Raw genomic sequence first — 21976 nt, 5'->3', positions numbered from 1 at the left:
GAGGCAGGCCGTTCCGCAGGGGTGGTAGGGGTCGGGCAGGTTCACCAGGCCGGAGCCTAAGTGGGAAGTTGGAGAAGGTGCGTGCCAAGATACATCTGACCACAGACACGTAGTCTAGCAAACACGGGCAGGGAAGGTACATAACTTTTACTGCCCACTGGATGAACCTTCTGACGGCCATCAAGCATGTAACCTGTGGCACCCGTGTGGATTTGGTGTTACTGCCACAGATTGCATGCAGGCCTGCCTCTTCTCCTCCTCCTACTCCATCCTTCGTCTCCTCCTCGGTTGACTCCTCCTTTTCCACTGCTACCGCCTCTTCTTCTGCACCCCCCAAGCTCCCCAGAACCTATTTGACGTGCCAGGTGAGACATTGCCATGCTGTGCTGCGGCTGTTGTGCCTGGATGCCAAGAGCCACACCGGTCCTGCACTGCTTTCAGCTCTGCGGTCACAGGCCAATCAGTGGCTAACCCCGCTCAATTTGACAGTTGGTAAAGTGGAGTGCGACAACGGTGCCAATCTGCTGAGCGCGCTGAAACAGGGCAAAATGACACACGTCCTGAACTTAGTTGTGCAGCGATTCGTTGCCAAATACCGCGGGGTTCAGGACGTCTTGCGGCAGGCCAGGAAAATCAGCAAGAAGAGCAGGCTTTGAGGGAGACTTTAAACTTTTCGGGGATCCCTGGTGTTGTCCGTGGCTGGGGGAGGAGACAGAGGACGACATTCTCCTGGGCGATGAGCAGGAGCAAGGGCACTCTACCGCTTCCAATATAGTGCAAATGGGGGCCTTCATGCTCCAGTGTTTGAAGAGGGACCCCCGTATAAAAAGCATAAAGGGCAAGGACCAGTACTGGGTGGCAACGTACTTAGGCCCCCGGTACAAACACAAAATGGCTGACATGTTACCAGCATCACAGGGCTGGCAGAATGCAGCATTTCCAGGCCTTGCTGCGAGAGATGCTGCATTCTGCTGTTGCGGGCACTGGCAGAGGAATTTCCACCCACAGCGAAACAAGTGCGAGTACCAATCCTACCGCGCCTGCAAAAAGAAGGAGGTTTGAAGATGTGTTGGTCACTTCGGATATGAGATCATTCTTGCAGTCAACCTATTGACAGTCGCCCTCCGGATCCAGCCTCAGGGAACGCCTGGACCGACAGGTGTCCGACTACATGGGGTTAACGGCCGATGTGGACGCTCTGATAAGTGAGGAACCACTGGACTACTGGGTGTGCCTGACCAATTTGCCATGGAACTCTTGGCTTGCCCCTCGTCGAGTGTCCTGTCCGAAAGGACATTCAGTGCAGCAGGCGGGGTCATGACCGTTAAGCGCAAACACCTAGATCACGACAGTGTGGACTACCTCACATTTCTAAAAATGAATGAGGCATGGATCTCGGAGGAATTCAACACCTGTGATGACCACGTGTAATTGATTTTCCTCATGCCAGCCCACACATATCCGCCACCACCCAGAGCAAAGAATGGTCCTTGTCTTATGTATATACAGCGGCATAAAAGGCCTTTTCTGTCAGGTGAGTGCCTAATTTTTGGGGCCTCTACTCCAATGGCCTACATTAAAATTGTTATTCAGTGACCGCCTAATGTACCTCCAGCCACATAATCACTTGTTCTTTTCTGGCAGGTGAATACGTAATTTTTGGGGCCTGTACTCCCGTGGCCTAAAATAAAATATTTCTAGGCTCCAGCAGGGCACATTTTTGTGAGTTTCCCTTTAAGACACATAAAAATGGCCCCTGTTAAAAATACATATTTTTTTGTGGGAATTTTTGCCATTTATCCCCCTCTGGTATGTCACCGTCCATGTTGTGGGACTATTTAAGTATTTGATGGCTGCAAATATGACCTAAAGGTTTTTCAGGTTCGCCTGCCATTAAAGTAAATGGGGTCCGCCGCGAACACGCGGTTCGCGAACATTTGATCAACATCCAATATTGACCATCGGCCTTGTCCCTTGCGCACATGTATTTCTGGAGATTCTCTGATCTTTTGATGATATTATGTACTGTAGATGGTGGTATATTCAAAGTCTGCAATTTTACATTTAGGAACCTTTTTCTGAAGTGTTTCCACAATTTTTAGAAGCAGTGTTTCTCAGATTGGTGGACCTCTGGCCATTTTTTGCTTCTAAGAGTCTCTGCCTCTCAGACATGCCCTTTTTATAACCAGTCATGTCACTTAGTCGGAAATTGCTCTTCCAGATAGTTTTTAGTACCACTTACCTTTCCAGCTTTTTGTTGTCCCCTCCCAATTTTTGAAATGTGCTGTTGCCATCAAGTTCATTTTTTCATGAAATAGTAAAATGTCTAATTTTTTCATGAAATAGTATTTTTTAAGGAAATGGTAAAATGTCTCACTTTCAACATCTGAAATGTATTCTATGATCTATTGTGAATAACATACTGTATGGGTCAAATAATTGCATTCTGTTTTTAGTTACCAGTATATTTAATTATGTTTGACACAGCATCCCAACTTTTTTTGGAAATGCTGTTGTATTATATCTAACATCATTCATCACAGAAAACATTCATGTCAGCACAATCAAAAAAAGAGCAACGAAAGATTGACAAGCGATTTTTCCAGTCTGAACTCCTGAGTTTCCTTGGCCAATACCATTGATTAAATTTTTTGCCCTGTGTTCCAGATTGCTTGCCAGTTTTTTTGCTATCTACATAAGTAAAGAAATAAAAGGAGGAGAGGTTACGGTTACACCAGCCTAGTGTCAACTGAGTTCACTTTTAAAGGTGTTGTCCCATGAAAAATATTCTATAGTTTTCAAACCAGCACCTGGATCTGAATACTTTTGTAATTGCATTTAATTAAAAATTTAGCATAGCCACTGAGTTATTCAATAAAATGTATCTGTGTAGCGCCACCTGCTGTTTTTTTCTTATTTCTTTGTCCTGCTCACTGAGAAGGCCGCACATGCTCAGTTTCGTCCTTCAACTGTCTCCTGAGCTGTGATAGGGAGAGCTGAGACACGCCCCCTGAGCTTGCAGCACAAAAGACACTCCCCTGAGCTGTCGGCTTGTTATAAATCTAATGGAGCAATGAATGGGGAGATCTCTGGATCCATGTGAGGTACAGGGCTGGTTCTAGCTTTGTTAGAAAGAGATTGTCATGTACTATATGATGATTCTCATTTTTTACATTAATCATGGAATATGCCCTTTAAGGCAAAGTTTACTTTTAAAGGGTGTTGTTGTAATGTATAAGGCTTTTATAACTAGTGTGTGGAGACTATAGACTATATCAATCAGATGTGCATCACTTTGATTTTCTGTTAGACATGCTTTATTGTACACCAGTACATATCTGTAAAACCTTTGTTGAATAGGAGCAGCACTACAGTAACTAGGCAGGTCAATATACTGTGTACACAGCTGCATAGTATCAATGCTGGAGATCTAAGCTTATCAAGAGAACAATACAACTGTCATACTGTTATCCAAATTTGGCACCTACTATTTTACTGACTGATAACATTTCCGCTTCACAGCAGCAGTAAACGAACAATGCATTCTCTATCTATGTATAAGTTATCTCTCCGTGCTGTAAGGCTGCAACGATTACTCGACACAAAAAAATCCTCGATGCAAATTTTTAGCATCGATGATTCGTTTGTGTCATGTGACCACGGAGTATGAGTGAAGCGCTTACTATTACTCACGCTCCGCGGTCACCCGCCGGCCCGAACCGCACTGCACTGGATCCTGACACATCGTCAGGACATAGTGCACGTAAGCGCACACTATGACCTGACGATGTGTGACGTCAAGACGACAGTGCAGCTCATGGAGAAGAAGAGGCTCAAGAGCTGTGGAGTGTCGGCGGCGCCTCTACAGGAGAGGTAAGTATTAAACTGGCGCTGGGGACTGATGGCTGGAAGCGGAGGGCACGGAGGACTGATATCATGGAGGGGGGGTGATGGCACAGGGGACTGATGGCATGGAGGGGAGCTGATAGTGCAGTGGCCAGGACTGGGTTGTTAATGTTCTGTATTTATCGTGACGCCAATTGCAGCGTGCGCAGGGTACTATCACAGGGACCTTCCAAGGTGTTATAATGCATGTCCCAGATTAGGAATGCCAGAGTGGGGTAATGACTTGCAGTGTCTCTGTAGAGTAGTGGGAATTGTATCAACGGTGTCTCCTACCTGGGTGCGGCTGGACTCCTGGCCCCTGGCTCACTTGCAATAAATTTGAGTGTAGTGATAGTAGGAGTAATTGAGGAATTTTGCTTCAGAAATGATGTCCAGACCTTTGGATGAAGTTCAAATGTTTCTTTACTTGACATAACTTGTATCCAAGCAGAATACAGCTTTGGTCTCTTGGTCCCAGCAGGTTTTAGCAATGATTGGCAGGAATGAATACTTCTGCTTTAAATTTGGAGCTTGCAGGATAAGTCGTCTGCTTGGTAGCTCTGTAATTGTGACAGGAATTAATCTTCTGCACTTTTCTATAACTTCTGCTTTGTGGGGACTGACTAGCTGAGGAGGAATGGCTTCTTCTAGATCTCTGGACGTAACTCACAGATGGATTCTCAGGGGATGCTTTCTTCCTGGAACTCTGGAGGTTGTAGTTTCTGCTTTCTTCATCCAGCTGAGGCTGAAGGTGCTCAGTCTGGGAATGTGATCAGGTCTCAGGCGAGACCAGGTCCTTGCTGTCTTCCCAATGCCGGGGTTAACTAAATCTGGATCTAACTGGTTTTTCCCTCCCTTGCTGCAGGAAGATGGAATAGTCCACCCCTCTTCAGCAGGGGGCAGAATAGAACAGGATTGTTCAACTCTGAACTCCCATAACATTAAAACTATCCTATATGAGTTGTTGCCTACTTTGGAGCGCTTCTCTCTCTGCCTCTGTTATGGATTGAGCCTGTACCCTGGATCAGAAGCCTGCCTGAGGCAGCAGGTAAGAGTACTAGCCTACTCCGATTGTCACAGCTGCCAGCAAGGATCTCTAGAATGGTCCATCCTGCTCCCGCTGCTTGAATGGCCATCTTGCCTGCAGAGGCTCTGAGAGTGGAGTCCCTGTCTAAGGCATATCTGGCACAAGGCTTCCAGTGAGAAATTTGGTGAGCATAGAAAGTACTTCTGGATAGGGATGAGTGAACCCGTGGAAGAGGGAGCAGAAGGAACCTCAGATCTTTTGTGGTTTTCCAGGTGTCTACTCGATTGCATCTTGTGCATTGGATTTAAATGCCTGGTCACAGAGGTGGTGCTCAGGTTTAGAGCATTTATGCCTTGCTTCAGGCTCTGACTACTGCACAGCATGCAAATCACCCGTGTCCTGTTGTCAGCACACTGCCTAAAGAACTACCATGCCAGGGAACTCCTTTGAGCTGGCTTTGATGTGCTCTGTCCCTCAGCGCAGCTGGCAGCAGCAGGCGTACTGGTTAGGGGTCAGCCGCTGTGGTTTTTCACCCTACTCCTTCTTGTCCTGTACGGTTGGTTCTCCAAACTGCATACGTCCTTCGGATGACCTTGATTCCATGTTGGGTTTAGGACCTCATCATCCTCCACATCTTCTTCCACCTACTCTTCACCCCTGCCCTCCATGCCAATCTGCACACTGCAGAAAGCCGCAGCAGTTGATGCCTGTATCATCAGAGACATGCTGTGGTGTTCCTCCCACGTCCTCATCCTCAAACATAAGTGGTTGGGCATCAGTGCACTCAATCTCTTCCACTTCTGGGGCAGAGCTAGGTTGATGGCCCACGGAAACCCTGCCAGCAGAGTCATCAAACAGCATAAGTGACTGCTGCATCACTTGGGGCTCAGACTGCTTGGCTGATGTGCAAGGTATTGAGGTGGAAGACAGATGCCCATGGGCTGCCGATGCCATCTTTGCACTCTCAGCAGAAGACCGGGTGGAAGTTAATGTGAAGGAACTAGAGGCACTGTCAGCCATCCAATCTAATACCGCCTCTACTTGTTCTGGCCTCACCATTTATACAGCTGTATTCAGGCCTACAAAATGACGCAGAATGTCCTGTCACCTGCATGCACCAGAGGAAGGTGTTTTATTTGGACGTGTAGCTGGCACAGATCGACAGCGTCCTCTCCGTGGTGCAGGAGCTCCACCAACACCAGCAGCACCATGACCGTAGCCACTTCCCTTATTTGATGCTCTCCTCATTCTTTGAGGGCACCCACAAAATTAGCAGACTGATTAACTATTCTATTTCTGTATCTCAGATGCAAAGGAGGTGTTTTGCGCCCCAAAAAATGGGTTTATGTTACCGACAGAATTAACAGACTGATTAACTATTGTATTTCTGAGTCAAGAATGCAAAGGAGGTGTATTGCACCCCCAAAAATGGCTATAGGTCACCCACAGAATTAACATCCCGGTTAAGTATTGTATTTCTGTGTCACTGGTGTAAAGGTGTTGTATTGCACCCACAAAAAATGTCTACCGGTCACCCACAGACTGAACAGCTACATTAAAAGCCTATCACTGTCCCTCACTGCAGCAGCGTCCTGTCCCTCCACTAGGTAGACCAGAATGGAGGAGAAAAATGTGATCTGCCAGCCAATCACAGCCATGCCAATACTAAGCATGACTGTGATGGCGTCAAAGTGCCCACAGTTTAAAAGCTTGTTGATTGGCTGTGCTGCAGCCTTTCAACAAGCTTTATTTATTATCCGAACTTGAACACGGACCTCTGCAGCAAAGTCTGTGTTCAAGTTCAGGTGCCTGGACACCGTTATGTTTGGTACTTAACTAATTTTAAACCATACCTTATGAACTGCCGTTGTACATCTAGCATCAAAGAATCAATTTTTAGATATTCGCCTACTTCGACTTTTCCTGTTTATGTGGTATGTTGGTATATAGCACCGCTACATCCAGCATCACTACAGCATATTTCTTCCTCTCCACATCCTTTTAATGGTTTATCCTATGAATTAAAGGAAATATTAAAATATAGTCTAACATAAAACTAGCTGTCAAAGTTATGGACCACCACACCATAAACGTAAGTCGTCCAAGGATTCCAGATGTTCGTAAACTTATGGTGACTACCCAGCGTTCTACCCAGCGGAAATTTCTTCCATTCTACATATATATAGTATTTTATCTTTCCACATAAAAACGTGGAGGGACTTTTAACCACATTAAGGGGATGAGAGCTTTGGACGCCCACACTAGATGGATGATTAGGGATCTATGTGCAAGTGGGACCAACTGATAGCCCATACATAGGTGTACCATTTTGGGGGACAGAACAATCTTAACCTTATATGTCTTATAGATCTCACTTTCTATATCCTTCCAAAGAGATTGTATAGAAGGGCAGGTCCACCAAATACGAAGAAAAGTGCTAATCCCTCTCTGGCATCCCCAGTAAATATTAATTGTGGCTAGACCGATGTGATAAAGTAGTTTAGGAATTGTATACCAATGTGACAGGAGTTTGTAGTGGTTCTCCTGCAATTTTACACACCTAGGGTTACCATATAAGTGAAGCAGAATATACAGGTGAATCTCAATAAATTAGAATATCATCGAAAACTTTATTAATTTCGGTAATTCAGTTCAAAAAGGTAATCCCGTATATTATATTTGATTCATTACATACAGAGTGATCTACTTCAAATGATTATTTCTTTTAATGTTGACAATTATGGCTTACAGCTAATCAAAACCCTGATGTCAGTATCTCAGAAAATTAGCATACTAAAAAAAAAGTTCAATATTGTAGACTCATGGTGTCACACTCTAATCAGCTAATCAACACAAAAGACCTGAAAAGGTTTCCTAAGCCTTTCAAAGGCCCCGCAGTCTGGTTCAGTAGGCTCCACAATCAAGGGAAGACTGCTGATATCACAGTTGTCCAGAAGACAGTCATTGACACCTTCTACAAAGAGGGTAAGCCACACAGGGTCATCGCTAAAGAAGCTAGCTGTCACAGTCGTTACCTTTGGCTGTGACCTTCTGTCTATGCTCTCGCTGCAGCTCCGTTCCTGTGTGTCATTTGTGGTTCTTTATGGGTTAACGCCCCTGTGTGCCTATTAGGAGTTAATCCTCTGTCTGCTCCATGGGTGTGGCTTCTCTGCTGCACCCATGGAACCTGTATATAAGGCTGAGGTTTCCTCAGTTCTGAGTCAGCTCTCCTGGTGTGTGTTGTCTTGTCCTGCTCCTGTTTGTACTCACTCTCCCATGCTGCTGACCCATGGGATCCGTGTCTGTCTGTCTGTCTGTGCTTTGTGGGTTTCCTACTTGTTCATTCCAGTCCTCATTGACGTCCTCTTTGACGTCCTCTTTCCTGTCTTTCTGTTATCTGTTCTGCCAGTTATGTTTTAGTTACCTTGTGTGTATTCATATGTCTCTGTTCAGCAAGCCCTTGCTGTACCTTTCTTTGCAGCAGAGTGGTATGCGCAAGGCCATGCAGTTTGCTACTGGTGGAGCAAGTCCTTCTCTGCTCATTGCCACTCCTGCTTCCTTGCGTGAACTCCTGCTTGTATTTTTAGTTACCTTGTGTGTATTCATATGTCTCTGTTCAGCAAGCCCTTGCTGCAGCGCGCCTAGCTGCAGAGTGCTATGCGCAAGGCCACGCAGTATACCACTGGTGGAGCTAGTCCTTCTCTGCTCATTGTCACTCCTGTTTCCTTGCTATGTATTTCTGCTTGTGTTATTAGTTGCCCTGTTTTGTATTTGCCTGTCTGTTATGTTTGCCTATGTGCCGTCGGTACCTTCTGGTACCTGTTGTCCATTCGTTCCTGCTGTCACTGTCTAGTTCACGCTCCAGAGTGGACCCTGGCAACTTCCTGCGGCAAAGCCTAACCCTACCTTCTGGGGCCCTAGTGAATACCAGGAGTTGCTTAGTCATGCCCCTCTGGAGTATTACTAGACAGTGGCATGGTGGGGGTTTTCTCCCACTGTGCTGACGGTACATAGAGCTCATGTTTTGTCTGTGCTGCCTTCCCTGTTTTTTGTTTGTGCAATAAACTCTTGTGTGTCTGTACCTGATTTCCGTTTGTTTATTGCTTGACGACACGGTGGTCTCTCCTGGGACTTCCAACTCGTGACACTAGCTGTTCACAGAAAGCTGTATCCAAGCATATTAATGGAGTGGAAGGAAAAAGTGTGGTAAAAAATGTACACAAGTAACAGAGATAACCGCAGCCTTGAAAGGATTGTCAAGAACAGGCCATTCAAGAATTTGGGGGAGATTCACAAGGAATGGACTGCAGCTGAAATCAGTGCTTCACGAGCCACCACACACAGATGTATGCTGGTCATGGGCTACAACTGTTGTATTCCTTGTGTCAAGCCACTCATGACCCAGAGACAATGTTAGAAGCGTCTTACCTGGGCTAAGGAGAAAGAGGACTGGACTGTTGCTCAGTGGTCCAAAATCCTGTTTTCAGATTATAGTAACTTTTGCATTTTATTTGGTAATCAAGGACCCAGAGTCTGAAGAAAGAATGGAGGCACACAATCCAAGTTGCTTGAGGTCCAATTTAAAGTTTCCACAGACAATGATGGTGTGGGGGTCCATGTCTTCTGCTGGTGTTGGTCCACTGTGTTATATCAAGTCCACAGTCAGCACAACCATCTACCAGTAAATTTTAGAGCACTTCATGCTTCCTTCTGTCTACTGACAAGCGTTATGGAGATGCTGATTTCATTTTCCAGCAGAACCTGGCACCTGCCCACATTGCCAAAAGTACCATTACCTGGTTTAATAACCACTGTATCACTGTGCTTGATTGGCCAGCAAACTTGTCTGACCTAAACCCCATAATCTATGAAGTATTGTCAAGAGGAAGATGAGAGACACGACCCAACAATGGAGATGAGCTGAAGGCCTCTATCATAGCAACCTAGACTTCCATAACACCTCAACAGGGCCACAGGCTGATCGCCTCCATGCTACTCCACATTGATTCAGTAATTCATGCAAAAAGAGCCCGGAAGAAGTATTGTGTGATATACTGTAGATGCTTTTTAGTAGACCAACATTTATGTATTACATTTTTTTTATTTTATTGGTCTTATATCATCTAATTTATGAGATACTGACTTTTGGGTTTTCATTAGCCGAAAGCCATAATCATCAACATTAAATGAAATAAATACTTGAAATAGATCACTCTGTGTGTAACTAATCTATAGAATATATGAGTTTCACTTTTTGAATTTAATTACTGAAAATATTAACTTTTTGATGATATTCTAATTTATTGAGATGCACCAGTACTTAGAATTTTGTTCCAACATCTGAACACCCAATTCTTATTCCCACAGGAGATCCTTTCCTATGTATTCCTTCATGTGCTCCTCCTATCTCCGTGCATCTTAGCCTTGGAGGCGAGCTGGCTGATAAGCGTTAAATCTCAAAAGGAATCATTTTGGGGGTTCATATCACCGGACACATGCAGTTAATTGATACAAATTATTTCATGGTTTTGACCATTGCAACATGGTTTTGCAACCATTGCAACATGGATTTGATGCACACAACCGTGGAATAATTCCAGGATACACAAAAATCTTAACCCTGTTTCGAAGAATACTTAAAGCTGAACATGATCTCAGCATTAAAGGGGTTCTGCACATTGTTTTAACTGATGATCTATCCTCTGGATAGATCATCACTTTCTGATCGGCGGGGGTCCGACACCCGGGACCCCCACCGATCAGCTGTTTGAGAAGGCAGCGGCGCTCCAGCAGTGCCGCCGCCTTCTCACTGTTTACCGCCGGCCCAGTGACGTCACGACTAGTATCAACTAGCGTGGACGAGGCTAAGCTCTGTTCACTTCAGCTGATCGGCGGGGGTCCCGGGTGTCGGACCCCGCCTATCAGAAGCTGATGATCTATCCAGAGGATAGATCATCAGTTAAAACAAAGTGCAGAACCCCTTTAAAGCTGAGGATCAAGGCGACGAATTGGCAAGTTCCTTAACTTTGCCATGGGTTTTAAGCAGCTGCAAAGCCTGTTATTTTATACCACATATAGCAGTATATTTTTTTGTACACTCCCAAGGGGTTTGAGTGTTTATCTTTTCAAAAATTAGACAAGCATTGGTGTTAGGGTCCATTCACACGTCCAGACACCGGCAATGTGAGCTCCGCATTTTGCGGACCGCACATCCCCGACACACTCATAGAAAATGACTTTTCTTGTCCGCAATTGCGGACAAGAATAGGACATGTTCTATTTATTTGTCGAACGGAAGTGCGGATCCGCAAATGCGGATGCGGACAGCACATTCCGTCCCCATTGAAAATTGCAGTACGGATGCGGACTCATTTTGCGGATGTGTGAATGGACCCTTACTCACTTGTTTCTGTCTTGATCTATATTTTTTTTATCCAGTTTCATGTATGAGGACTACGATTAAGACTATTGAGGGCTACAGTTATTTGGATAACCTTTTGTGATGTTTGTGATTACTTAAAATATGCTTATACTTTCAGATGACTTTTTAGAAAAAGAATAAGACTAATAACACTAATAACTATCTCCATCTGCAGGTTCTATCTCTTATTCTCAGTTGTCTGTGAGCTGGTGGGTGAAGACTGTCTGCCATGATGGCTTCTATATGATAAAGCAGCCCTAAATTAGAGCATTTGAGATGCACTCTGGTGCTCCAAATCAATGTACCCCCCAGGGGTTAATATCCACGCGTGGCTGAGAGACTAGACGCTGACACATAGATGGTCAATGCAATCTCTCACTTTTATTACATGGGGTAAGCGTATATACATCTTCAGAAGAGGGCAGTCCTCACTGAGGCTTAAACATTGTTTCATTGGTCAAAAAAGGAAGAAGATATAGGAGATAAGAGAGAGGAGATAACACCCTGGCATCTGCGCACTGGGCCCTACTTTGGAATGTGAACTAATGTAAACATCTGGTTACCATCGCCATTTTGTAATGGCTTCTATTCTAACAATAATACTGCATACGTCATATGTGACACTTCAAAGAGGTGCTTCTCTATAGGCAGTGAATAATATATACATATCATCGAGCCATATAATTGGCTTATGCACTCCTTCACACTCTATATACCTCCCTTGTTGGGACACCTGTACAAGGATGAGAAATCAGACACTTCTCACAGCACAGCTCTTTGCCCCCTCTCTCTTCTCCAGTCTTGAGACAAAGAGGGGGGTGGGAGGAACTTGAAAAAGAAAAAGTTAACTCATTATAGTCCTAGAGATACAAAATATAGAATACAATTCACACATCTTTAACATATACAGAGTACACAGAAAATAGAGGAAATGTTGCTCCCCTATCCCTATCTTTCACATGCAGAGAAGAAGAAGAGTGTGGGAGACATTATAGAGAAGTACTGAGCTGTATAGATATGAATAAAGCACTAAGGGTGAGATATAACATTAATAACTACTGAAGCATGGCTATGTAGTGCTCCCTTCCCCAATTTCCTTCTCCACTGTCTCCTGAGAAATATATTTATAATATTTCTATGAATGTAGATATAGGTCTGTATGAATAAATCGTGTCTGGGCCGCTTCACTATGAGATCACTAAACTGGCCCTTAAAGGAAGAAGAGAGCAAAAAAATGCTACTGAGCATATGAGTCCACCACTGGATGCAGGAGAAGTTTGACCAAAAGGATAAACAGCAGAGAGGCCACAGGCAGCACACGCACAGAGCACATGGTGACCGACCAGTCATACTGCTAGATGATTCAGTTAAAGCCTCAGGTCCAACTGTAGGTGTTGTTTCTCTACCTTGTTTAGTGTTTTATTTTTGAATTTGTATTCTTCTGTTACACAGTTACGCAGGTTTCAAAAAGACACCAGGTCATCAAGTTCAACCTTTCTCAACCGGCTATGCAACATTCATTTTATTTTTGTAATGGTGAACTGATTTGTCTCTTGAATTTTCCACTGTGCCGTGTATCCTGCTGTTTTCCACGGTATCACAAATACCCTAGCTTTGCAGGTACTCTTTAAATTAGAACTTTTTAAACTGCATTAAAAAAATGACCCACTATAACATTTTCTTCTTTGATCTCTTATCACATTGACCTGGAGCATCACGAACCACCACAATATCTTCTTTAGATCTGTCCACAATGTTGTGTAACTGTCAATAAATATCATGACAGAGCATGAAAAGCAATCTGTGGGTTCACCAAAGTCATCTGATATGAGTTTGTTTTTTGTTTGTTTTTCGTTAAAGTTAGTATTGGCAGTAATACAGGGATAAAACAAATAATGTAGGACCGAACCAGAGATTTGATATGATGGTTATCTGATACATTTCTACTGTAATCTGTTTGTGGGAGTTTGCCAGAAAAGCAGATTAAAGGGAACCTGTCACCAAAAAAACGCTTACTAAGCTGTTAATAGTACCTTATAGTGCTGCATAGTAGTTTCCTAATGCCGGCTTCAGTTTCGCTACTGCGCATGCGCCCCCGGCATCTTCTGTAACTGCGCTAGTATGTAAGGCTGGTGGGCGCATGCGCAGTAGCGAAACTGAAGCCGGCTGAGTGTACGAGCCGGAGCCGGGATCGCGCTACAGCAGCCCTTTACTGCGCATGCGGGCTGGGAGCGCGGTCCCGGCACTGCGATCCGGCTTGTCAATAAAGGCGGCAGGAGGCGGGGAGAGCAGCATTGGAGACGCCTAGGCCGCTGCCCCCTTGACTTAAAACCTGACTTGAAGCAGGGGGCAGCGGCTGAATCAAACATCGATTTCTCAAGGAGGCTAGATGCGGCTAAACGATGAAAAAGTGCATTAGGAAACTACTATGCAGCACTGTAAGGTACTATTAACAGCTTAGTAAGCGTTTTTTTGGTGACAGGTTCCCTTTAAGTGATAATTAACCCATTACCAGTAGACTAAAGGGTGTATTAAACAACCCAATTACACGGACGAATGCTTCCCTCTCGGCAATCGTCTGCTCGCTTGCTGAGGAGACCGTTGCTTTTACATGCAGCGATCTCCTCAGCAACATGGGGAGGAGTGATCGCTCTGCCATTGCTCGTTCCCCATGCTCTATAGTGATTTGCTGGCGGCAGATCGTAATCAGACAGCACGATCTGCTGCTGGCAAATAGAAACATAGAAACATAGAATGTGTTGGGACATAAGAACCATTTGGCCCATCTAGTCTATTCCAGGCATCCACTACTCTCTCAGTAAAGTAATACTTCCTGATATTACTTTTAAACCTTTGCCCCTCTAATTTAAAACTATGTCCTCTTGTAGCAGTTTTTCTTCTTTTAAAGGGATTCTGGCACCAAGTTTTAGGGTATAGAGCTGCGGACATGCACGGCTAGATCGCCGCTAGCATGTCCGCAATATACCTGTCCTATAGGGCTGTGTGCTTTTATTTTCTTTAAAAAATGATTTTATAGATATGTAAATTAGTCTTGTAAGGTGCCCAAGGGTCTGTACGAACCTTCCTGGTGCCCAGCCACGCCCGCCTGTGAAGGAGCCTAGCACCGCCTATGTCCTCCGAATCTCCTCGTTTCGTCACCGATAGATTGCCGTAATATCGCGATGCGAAGGTTCGTACAGACCCTTGGGCACCTTACAAGACTAATTTACATATCTCTAAAATCATTTTTTAAAGAAAATAAAAGCACACAGCCCTATAGGACAGGTATATTGCGGACATGCTAGCGGCGATCTAGCCGTGCATGTCCGCAGCTCTATAGCCTAAAACTTGGTGACAGAATCCCTTTAAATATTCTCTCCTCTTTTACCTTGTTGATTACCTTTATGTATTTTAAAGTTTCTATCATATCCCCTCTGTCTCGTCTTTCTTCCAAGCTATACATGTTAAGGTCCTTTAATCTTTCCTGGTAAGTTTTATCCTGCAATCCATGTACTAGTTTAGTAGCTCTTCTCTGAACTTTGGGGGGAGGGGGGGCAATAGAGTGATAATCCAGCAGTCCGACTGCTCCCCGGAACAATGCCAGAAGATGCCAGTAGCACATAGGTTAAGAAATGACAAGCTCAGAGTCTTGTTTACAAATGCTCGCAGCTTAGGGAATAAGATCAATGAACTTGAGGCTATAATGGCATCTGAGAATATACATTTAGTGGCTGTTACTGAGACGTGGTTCAATGGGATTAATGACTGGGATATAACAATACCAGGGTTCTCTCTATATAGGAAAGACAGAGAAGGCAAGAAGGGGGAGGGGTGGCCCTGTATAGAAACATAGAAACATAGAATGTTTCAGCAGATAAGAACCATTTGGCCCTTCTAGTCTGCCCAATATACTGAATACTATGAATAGCACCTGGCCCTATCTTATATGAAGGATGGCCTTATGCCTATCCCATGCATGCTTAAACTCCTTCACTGTATTTGCAGCTACCACTTCTGCAGGAAGGCTATTCCATGCATCCACTACTCTCTCAGTAAAGTAATACTTCCTGATATTACTTTTAAACCTTTTAAAAGACTCTGAGCTTGTAATTTCTTAACCTATGTGCTACTGGCATCTTCTGGCATTGTTCCGGGGGGCAGTCGGACTGCTGGATTATCACTCTTTTTCCCCCCTTTCCTAGTTTAAATGCTCCTTAGCAAATACTTTGAACTGTTTACTGAGGACATTCGTTCCCTTGAGAGAAAGATGCAAACCATCTTTCTTGTACAGTTCTTTTCCATTCCAACGAGAGCTAACATGAGACACAAAGCCAAACCCTGGTTCAGACACCATTCACCAAGCCATACATTGAAATGCTTAATGCGCATCTTCCTGTCATGCTGAAGGTTATGCACAGGCAAAACTGCAGAGAATGAAACAGTCAATGCAATTTCCCGTATATCATTACCAAGTGTGTGAAAAGCTTCCTTCACCTTTGGAACCTCATTGCAAGCCAGATCATTTGTCCCAAGATGGACAATAACATCCACCTCCCTTTCCTGCTTTGCTTGCCTAACAATATTAAGGATACGTCGTCTGTCCCATTGTGCCTGAGCCATCCTCCATGTTGCTCTTGAGCTCTGAAAGTGCTGCAAATGAATTATGGAGAGCCACAGACTGTGGGACATGTCTTCTATCCACAACTCTCAGTCTACCAGAACCTGCAGTAACCTATCTTCCATTTCTAGGGGGCCTCTGTGACAGTGGCATTGCAACATTCCCAGCCTGAGTTTGTTTAACAGTTAATTTACATCCTTCAGCATGCTTAAAGATCTTGATTGTCCGATGAACAAGCTTGTATATCGTGCAATCGGTGGCAGCATTACACTGCAAGATGCTACGAACGCTCGTTAGCGATTATTGGGCAGAAAATCTGCCAGTCTAATATACCGCTAAAGTGTAATTGTCATGTTGTCATAAAAAAAAAATCTATTTTAGCATATGTTACTGCTGCTGCAGCATTATGCATAAAGCAATCTTTAGTTTCTTCACATACCTCTGTTTTCATTGTGTTTTCCCCTTAGTTACGACTGTTTTAACCCCTACAATATGAGGATCTTCTCAAGATGGCTCCTCTGACAGTTCTCTCTGAGGCCAAAACTGCTTTCCCTCACTTCCCATACACACTTGCTGAAGCCAGCAGCTCCCTGCCAGCCAATCAGATTGGATTACCTAGAGACACGCCTCCTCACTCTGAAGCCTAATGCAGGCATGCAGTGTGAATGACCGTCCCTCCGTCTTCTGTTTATACTAAAGGGAAGACAGACAAGCCATAGCAACGTTCTTTTAGGGGACCAGTGGAAAGGTACAGATTATGGAAATTACACCTTTTTTGGCAATAATTGACAGACTAACTCATGTATACATGCCTATCTCTAATAAACTAGCAAATAAAATAAAATATGACAGTTACACTTTAAGAGTACAGTCCCATTTAACAGTAGCTAGATACAGACAAAAAGCCATGCAGTTCGGGTTTCTAATGATGCCGCTTGATTTTTTTTTAGTAATACAATTAATCTGAAGACCGCCCCCAACCCATATCGTTGTGGTTTTTACACTGCATGTAGCTGCCACTACATAGGACTGTACCTTGAAGTTAGCCATAGACCGGATAATTACTCTTTTTATTACAACCAGATTATTAAGATTTTCCACTATGGGGCTATGCTGCTTATTGAAAGGACCATTCTGAGGACAGAAGTGTCTCCTTACTGCTGTTACATATTGTTGTTGGGCAGGGATCTGAAGGGGAAATGGACATCTAGTCCCAATATTCAGATTGCATAATGCTGATCAGTAGGGGTCTGATTTCTGGGACCCCACCAATCCCAAGAATTCGGGTCCCATGTCCCTATCCCGATGGAGCAACATGCCGAGCATACGCACTAGTACTCTATTCATTCTCTACAGGATTACCAGAAATATCCAAGTACGCTCCCATTCTCAGGATCACTGGGATTCACAACAATCATTTAGCTTTGCACACCCTCGTGTCTGCCATTCATGATTGACTTGTCTCCGACAACCACTTAAAAATAATCCATCCACTGGGACTGAACCAGGATTATCATGGCGACTACATATGGGAAGTAAAGATTTACTGTATCTACAAAACAATAAAAAAATATAAAAACGCACATACAAGTAGCTTCAGCTTGATGCTTTATTGAATTTAGGGTATCCATACCATTATAGCCGTCATTTACATGACATTACTGTACATCTTATCTATTTTGTCTACACACAGCTAAACATTCACCTCTTAACAAAAAAATTTCTACAAATATACATGTTTTTAAAAAAATTTGTTTAAGATCAATATCTGTAATAAAGACCCCCTTTCATTTCCCATTTCGAACACTGGTGTCTTCTTCTGTGGCAGAACCGCCTTGGACCCCTTCAGACAACATGACCAGGATGCAGGAGCAAACTGGGAACTTAAAGTGGCCCTGGAAAAAATACTAAAAGAGGCCACATTTTGTAGTCGGGTCCAAATTGATGGAAGGCAGGGCCAGCAATACCATATTGTGGCACATTATACCACCGCAACAGAGCCAAATACCACAGTCCATCACAAAACACTGCCCCAACAGCACAAAATGCATGCCCAAAAACTTCCACTGGCCGGCTGTGAGGAGAGCTTTGTGCAAAATGTGGGTTAGAATATTAGTGTCCGAAGCGGCATGGCATTTAAATCTGTTCAATTTATACAGACAGATGTTAGAAACACTTACCTATTAAGACTTTATCATTGTAAAATGTGTGAATTTTGGCACACTTTTTAATGAATCCATATTTTTGCATGAATTTCTTACTATATGTTATTTAGACGTCATTCCCATTATACAGGGTGGGCCATTTATATGGATACACCTTAATAAAATGGGAATGGTTGGTGATATTAACTTCCTGTTTGTGGCACATTAGTATATGTGAGGGGGGAAACTTTTAAAGATGGGTGGTGACCATGGCGGCCATTTTGAAGTCGGCCATTTTGAATCCAACTTTAGTTTTTTCAATAGGAAGAAGGTCATGTGACATATCAAACTTATTGGGAATTTCACAAGAAAAACAATGGTGTGCTTGGTTTTAACGTAACTTTATTCTTTCATGAGTTATTTACAAGTTTATGACCACTTATAAAATGTGTTCAATGTGCTGCCCATTGTGTTGGATTGTCAATGCAACCCTCTTCTCCCACTCTTCACACACTGATAGCAACACCGCAGGAGAAATGCTAGCACAGGCTTCCAGTATCCGTAGTTTCAGGTGCTGCACATCTCGTATCTTCACAGCATAGAATTGCCTTCAGATGATCCCAAAGATAAAAGTCTAAGGGGGTCACTGGATATGCGAAATTGCTACATGATGATGTGTTTCCCTCTTTATGCACTGAAGTTGGCACGTTCCCTGAGTTTTTCCAGCAAGATGGTGCACCACCACATTATGGGTGTCAGGTCCGAGCATTCCTAGATGAACAGTTTCCTGGAAAGTGGATTGGTCGTCGTGGGCCAGTTGAATGGCCCCCAAGGTCTCCCGATCTGACCCCCTTAGACTTTTATCTTTGGGGTCATCTGAAGGCAATTGTCTATGCTGTGAAGATACGAGATGTGCAGCACCTGAAACTACGGATACTGGAAGCCTGTGCTAGCATTTCTCCTGCGGTGTTGCTATCAGTGTGTGAAGAGTGGGAGAAGAGGGTTGCATTGACAATCCAACACAATGGGCAGCACATTGAACACATTTTATAAGTGGTCAGAAACTTGTAAATAACTCATGAAAGAATAAAGTTACATTAAAACCAAGCACACCATTGTTTTTCGTGTGAAATTCCAAATAAGTTTGATGTGTCACATGACCCTCTTCCTATTGAAAAAACAGCTGACTTCAAAATGGCCGCCATGGTCACCACCCATCTTGAAAAGTTTCCCCCCTCACATATACTAATGTGCCACAAACAGGAAGTTAATATCACCAACCATTCCCATTTTATTAAGGTGTATCCATATAAATGGCCCACCCTGTATACTTGTCAATTTTAATTTAACCTTAGACTTATCTGGCATGGTTATGTGTCATTGGTTATGTGCCCCTGTCAGAACCAGATCTGTTCACACTGATATAATGACATGTGCAGGTCACTTTCCCTGTCAATGTCAAAACACTCATCACTTGCTGTTATGATCGTTCAAAATACTTGAAGACGCTGTGTTGCTCAGACTCCAGCCTAGAGCAATAAGAAGAAGGCATTCTAATCTTGGAGCTACAGTATCTACCTAATAAAGTCTAAACACCTAATATATAATGACACCATTGAACACATAAACATCACTCCGTTGGTGACAGAAATGACATTTTCATGCTTTATTTTTCCGTTCAATGTAGATCTGTATTAAAATATATAATGCATTTTAAGGTGGTAAGTCTACTTTCACACTAGCGGCACAGACCTCCGGCAGGCTGTTCCGTCGTGTGAACAGCCTGTCGGATCCGTCCTGCCACTAGTGACCGTGTGCCCCCGGACTGACGCTCCGTCCCCATTGACTATAATGGGGGCGGGGGCAGAGTTCCGGCGGAGGCACGGCAAGAGGCTGCCAGAATAAAACTACGACATGTCCGACATTTATTCCGGCAGCCTCTCGCCGTGGGCTGCCGTGCCTCTGCTGGAACTCCACCCCCGCCCCCATTATAGTCAATGGGGACAGAGCGGCAGTACGGGGGCACACGTTCACTAGCGGCAGGACGGATCCGACAGGCTGTTCACCCGACGGAACAGCCTGCCGGAGGTCCGTGCCGCTAGTGTGAAAGTAGCCTAAGAAATACAGGTGCACTTACTTTTTGTATACAAAGAAGGAGCTTCTTTTTTAAAAGCAATTATTGTAAGTGTTAGTTGAGTAAGTGCCCGGTGGTGGAGCACTGAGGTCTACGTGGTCTTCACACCTACTACTGAATTGGAAGGGGAGTATCTTCAATAGGGGTGAGCGAATCGAATTTCAGATCCAAGATACGAAGTCGATTAGTTCTCCCTACAGCATTAAAATGTATCTGCTGCGGCAAGGCAAAATTCGTTAAATCGGAAGCTTGTACCTCGGTACCGAAGCCTACTTCAGATTCCTGTTTTAAAATGTTTTTAAAGTTGTTGAATCGAAGCCCGAAGTTATTCACCAAAGTCTTCGGACTTAACGAATTTTGCCTCGCTACAGCACATAGATTTTAATGCTGCGAAAAGAGGCCAATCGACAAATAGGGTCAAACACCAAATACTTGGATTCAATGGAGGTAGATAAATCTCCAACGTCATCACGTAAAACGTATCATGACCATATGAGGCTCTAGTGGTCACCGAAACGCGCATCGTGGCTGGAGCCATCCTGGAGGAGACATGGCATGGGTAACCGAGTTTGGCATTTAGATTTATTATGGTTGTTGTCTTCAGCTGCCATGAATTACTCCCATCGTGTCTCCTTTCCAGTGATGTCGCCATTTTCCCTGCATTGTATTAACTATTTAAAAGATGTTGTTCAATAAAGTAAAAATAAAAACTTTAGTCTCCAATTGATATTCGTACCATGAGCGCAGCCGGTCTCCGGCGTAGTGAGTCCAATTCACACCAAGGTCAAATTAATAATCATAAAGACATATTCATATGCCCCTGACGAAGCGAAGACGAAATCCGGTTCGGACTAGTGACGGGAGACCGGGTTTTAAATTTTATATGCTCATGTACAATAAATGCTGGTTTGGTATCAAGTACTAGCACTAGTCTAGCAGTACTTCACTATATTTGGCCATTTTGTCCTTTCTAATATAGGAGGTACAGACGAGTCATTGCGGAGTCCACGCTTGACATAACAGTGATTGACTATATCAAGAAAGTTGTCCATCTACCACAATTTGGTCGGATCTATCTGGAGCGGAGCGGTCTTTATGATTATTAATTGTTCAATAAAGTGTCTAATTAAGTATATGGGGTCTGGCAATTTTCTATAGGTACTTACATTTTAATGCTGTATGGAGACAGGTCTCCGTACAACATTAAAATGAAGTTTAGGAACGAATCGAATTCGCATCTTGGATCCGAAGCTCGGATCGCTCACCCCTGACCTTCAAGGTCCAAATCCAAATGGAATATTTTGACAATGTTTAATCTGCCTAAATCCTGGGAGTTGCACAGGCGTGGTAATTCTTGGTTCTCATGGTGAAGACTACTTCTGGAGTGAGGTCCAAGTCCTCTGTGCTCACTCCCGGAGGGGGTGTGAATGTGAACTTCTGCAGTAATCCAGTGATGAAAAGAAATAGCTCCATTCTGGCAAGGCTCTCTCCAGCGCAGACTCTGCGCCCTGTGTACACATAAAGTAGTCAGTATCCAGGGATTGTAAATCATTGGTGAAAACACAACATAACTGGTTCCACCACTAGGGGAGCTGTCTGCATTCTGTGTTATTAGGGTGCATTCACATAACCGTTTAGCTTTACGTTCTTCTGATCCATCAGAAGAAGAGAGAGAGAGAGAGAGAGAGAAAAAAAACAGGATCCTGTAAAAAACAACGCATCCTGTTGCATCAGTTGTCACCTGTTT

At 43.9% G+C, this 21976-nt stretch overlaps 1 protein-coding gene across 1 annotated transcript in view; it reads right to left on the bottom strand.

Moving 5' to 3' along the window:
• Nucleotides 1-20099: 20099 nt before the first annotated feature.
• Nucleotides 20100-21976, bottom strand: part of LOC121008250 (cytochrome P450 2W1-like) — a 42225-nt gene continuing 40348 nt past the window's right edge. The window contains exon 9 of the mRNA XM_040440683.1: nucleotides 20100-21737. Coding sequence (XP_040296617.1) covers nucleotides 21550-21737 — 188 coding nt within the window. The 3' untranslated portion in view covers nucleotides 20100-21549. The remainder of the gene's footprint in view (nucleotides 21738-21976) is intronic.

Source organism: Bufo bufo, chromosome 7 (genome assembly GCF_905171765.1).
Source record: "Bufo bufo chromosome 7, aBufBuf1.1, whole genome shotgun sequence".
Lineage (NCBI taxonomy): Eukaryota > Metazoa > Chordata > Amphibia > Anura > Bufonidae > Bufo > Bufo bufo.
This window is presented reverse-complemented; position numbering and strand designations above follow the sequence as displayed.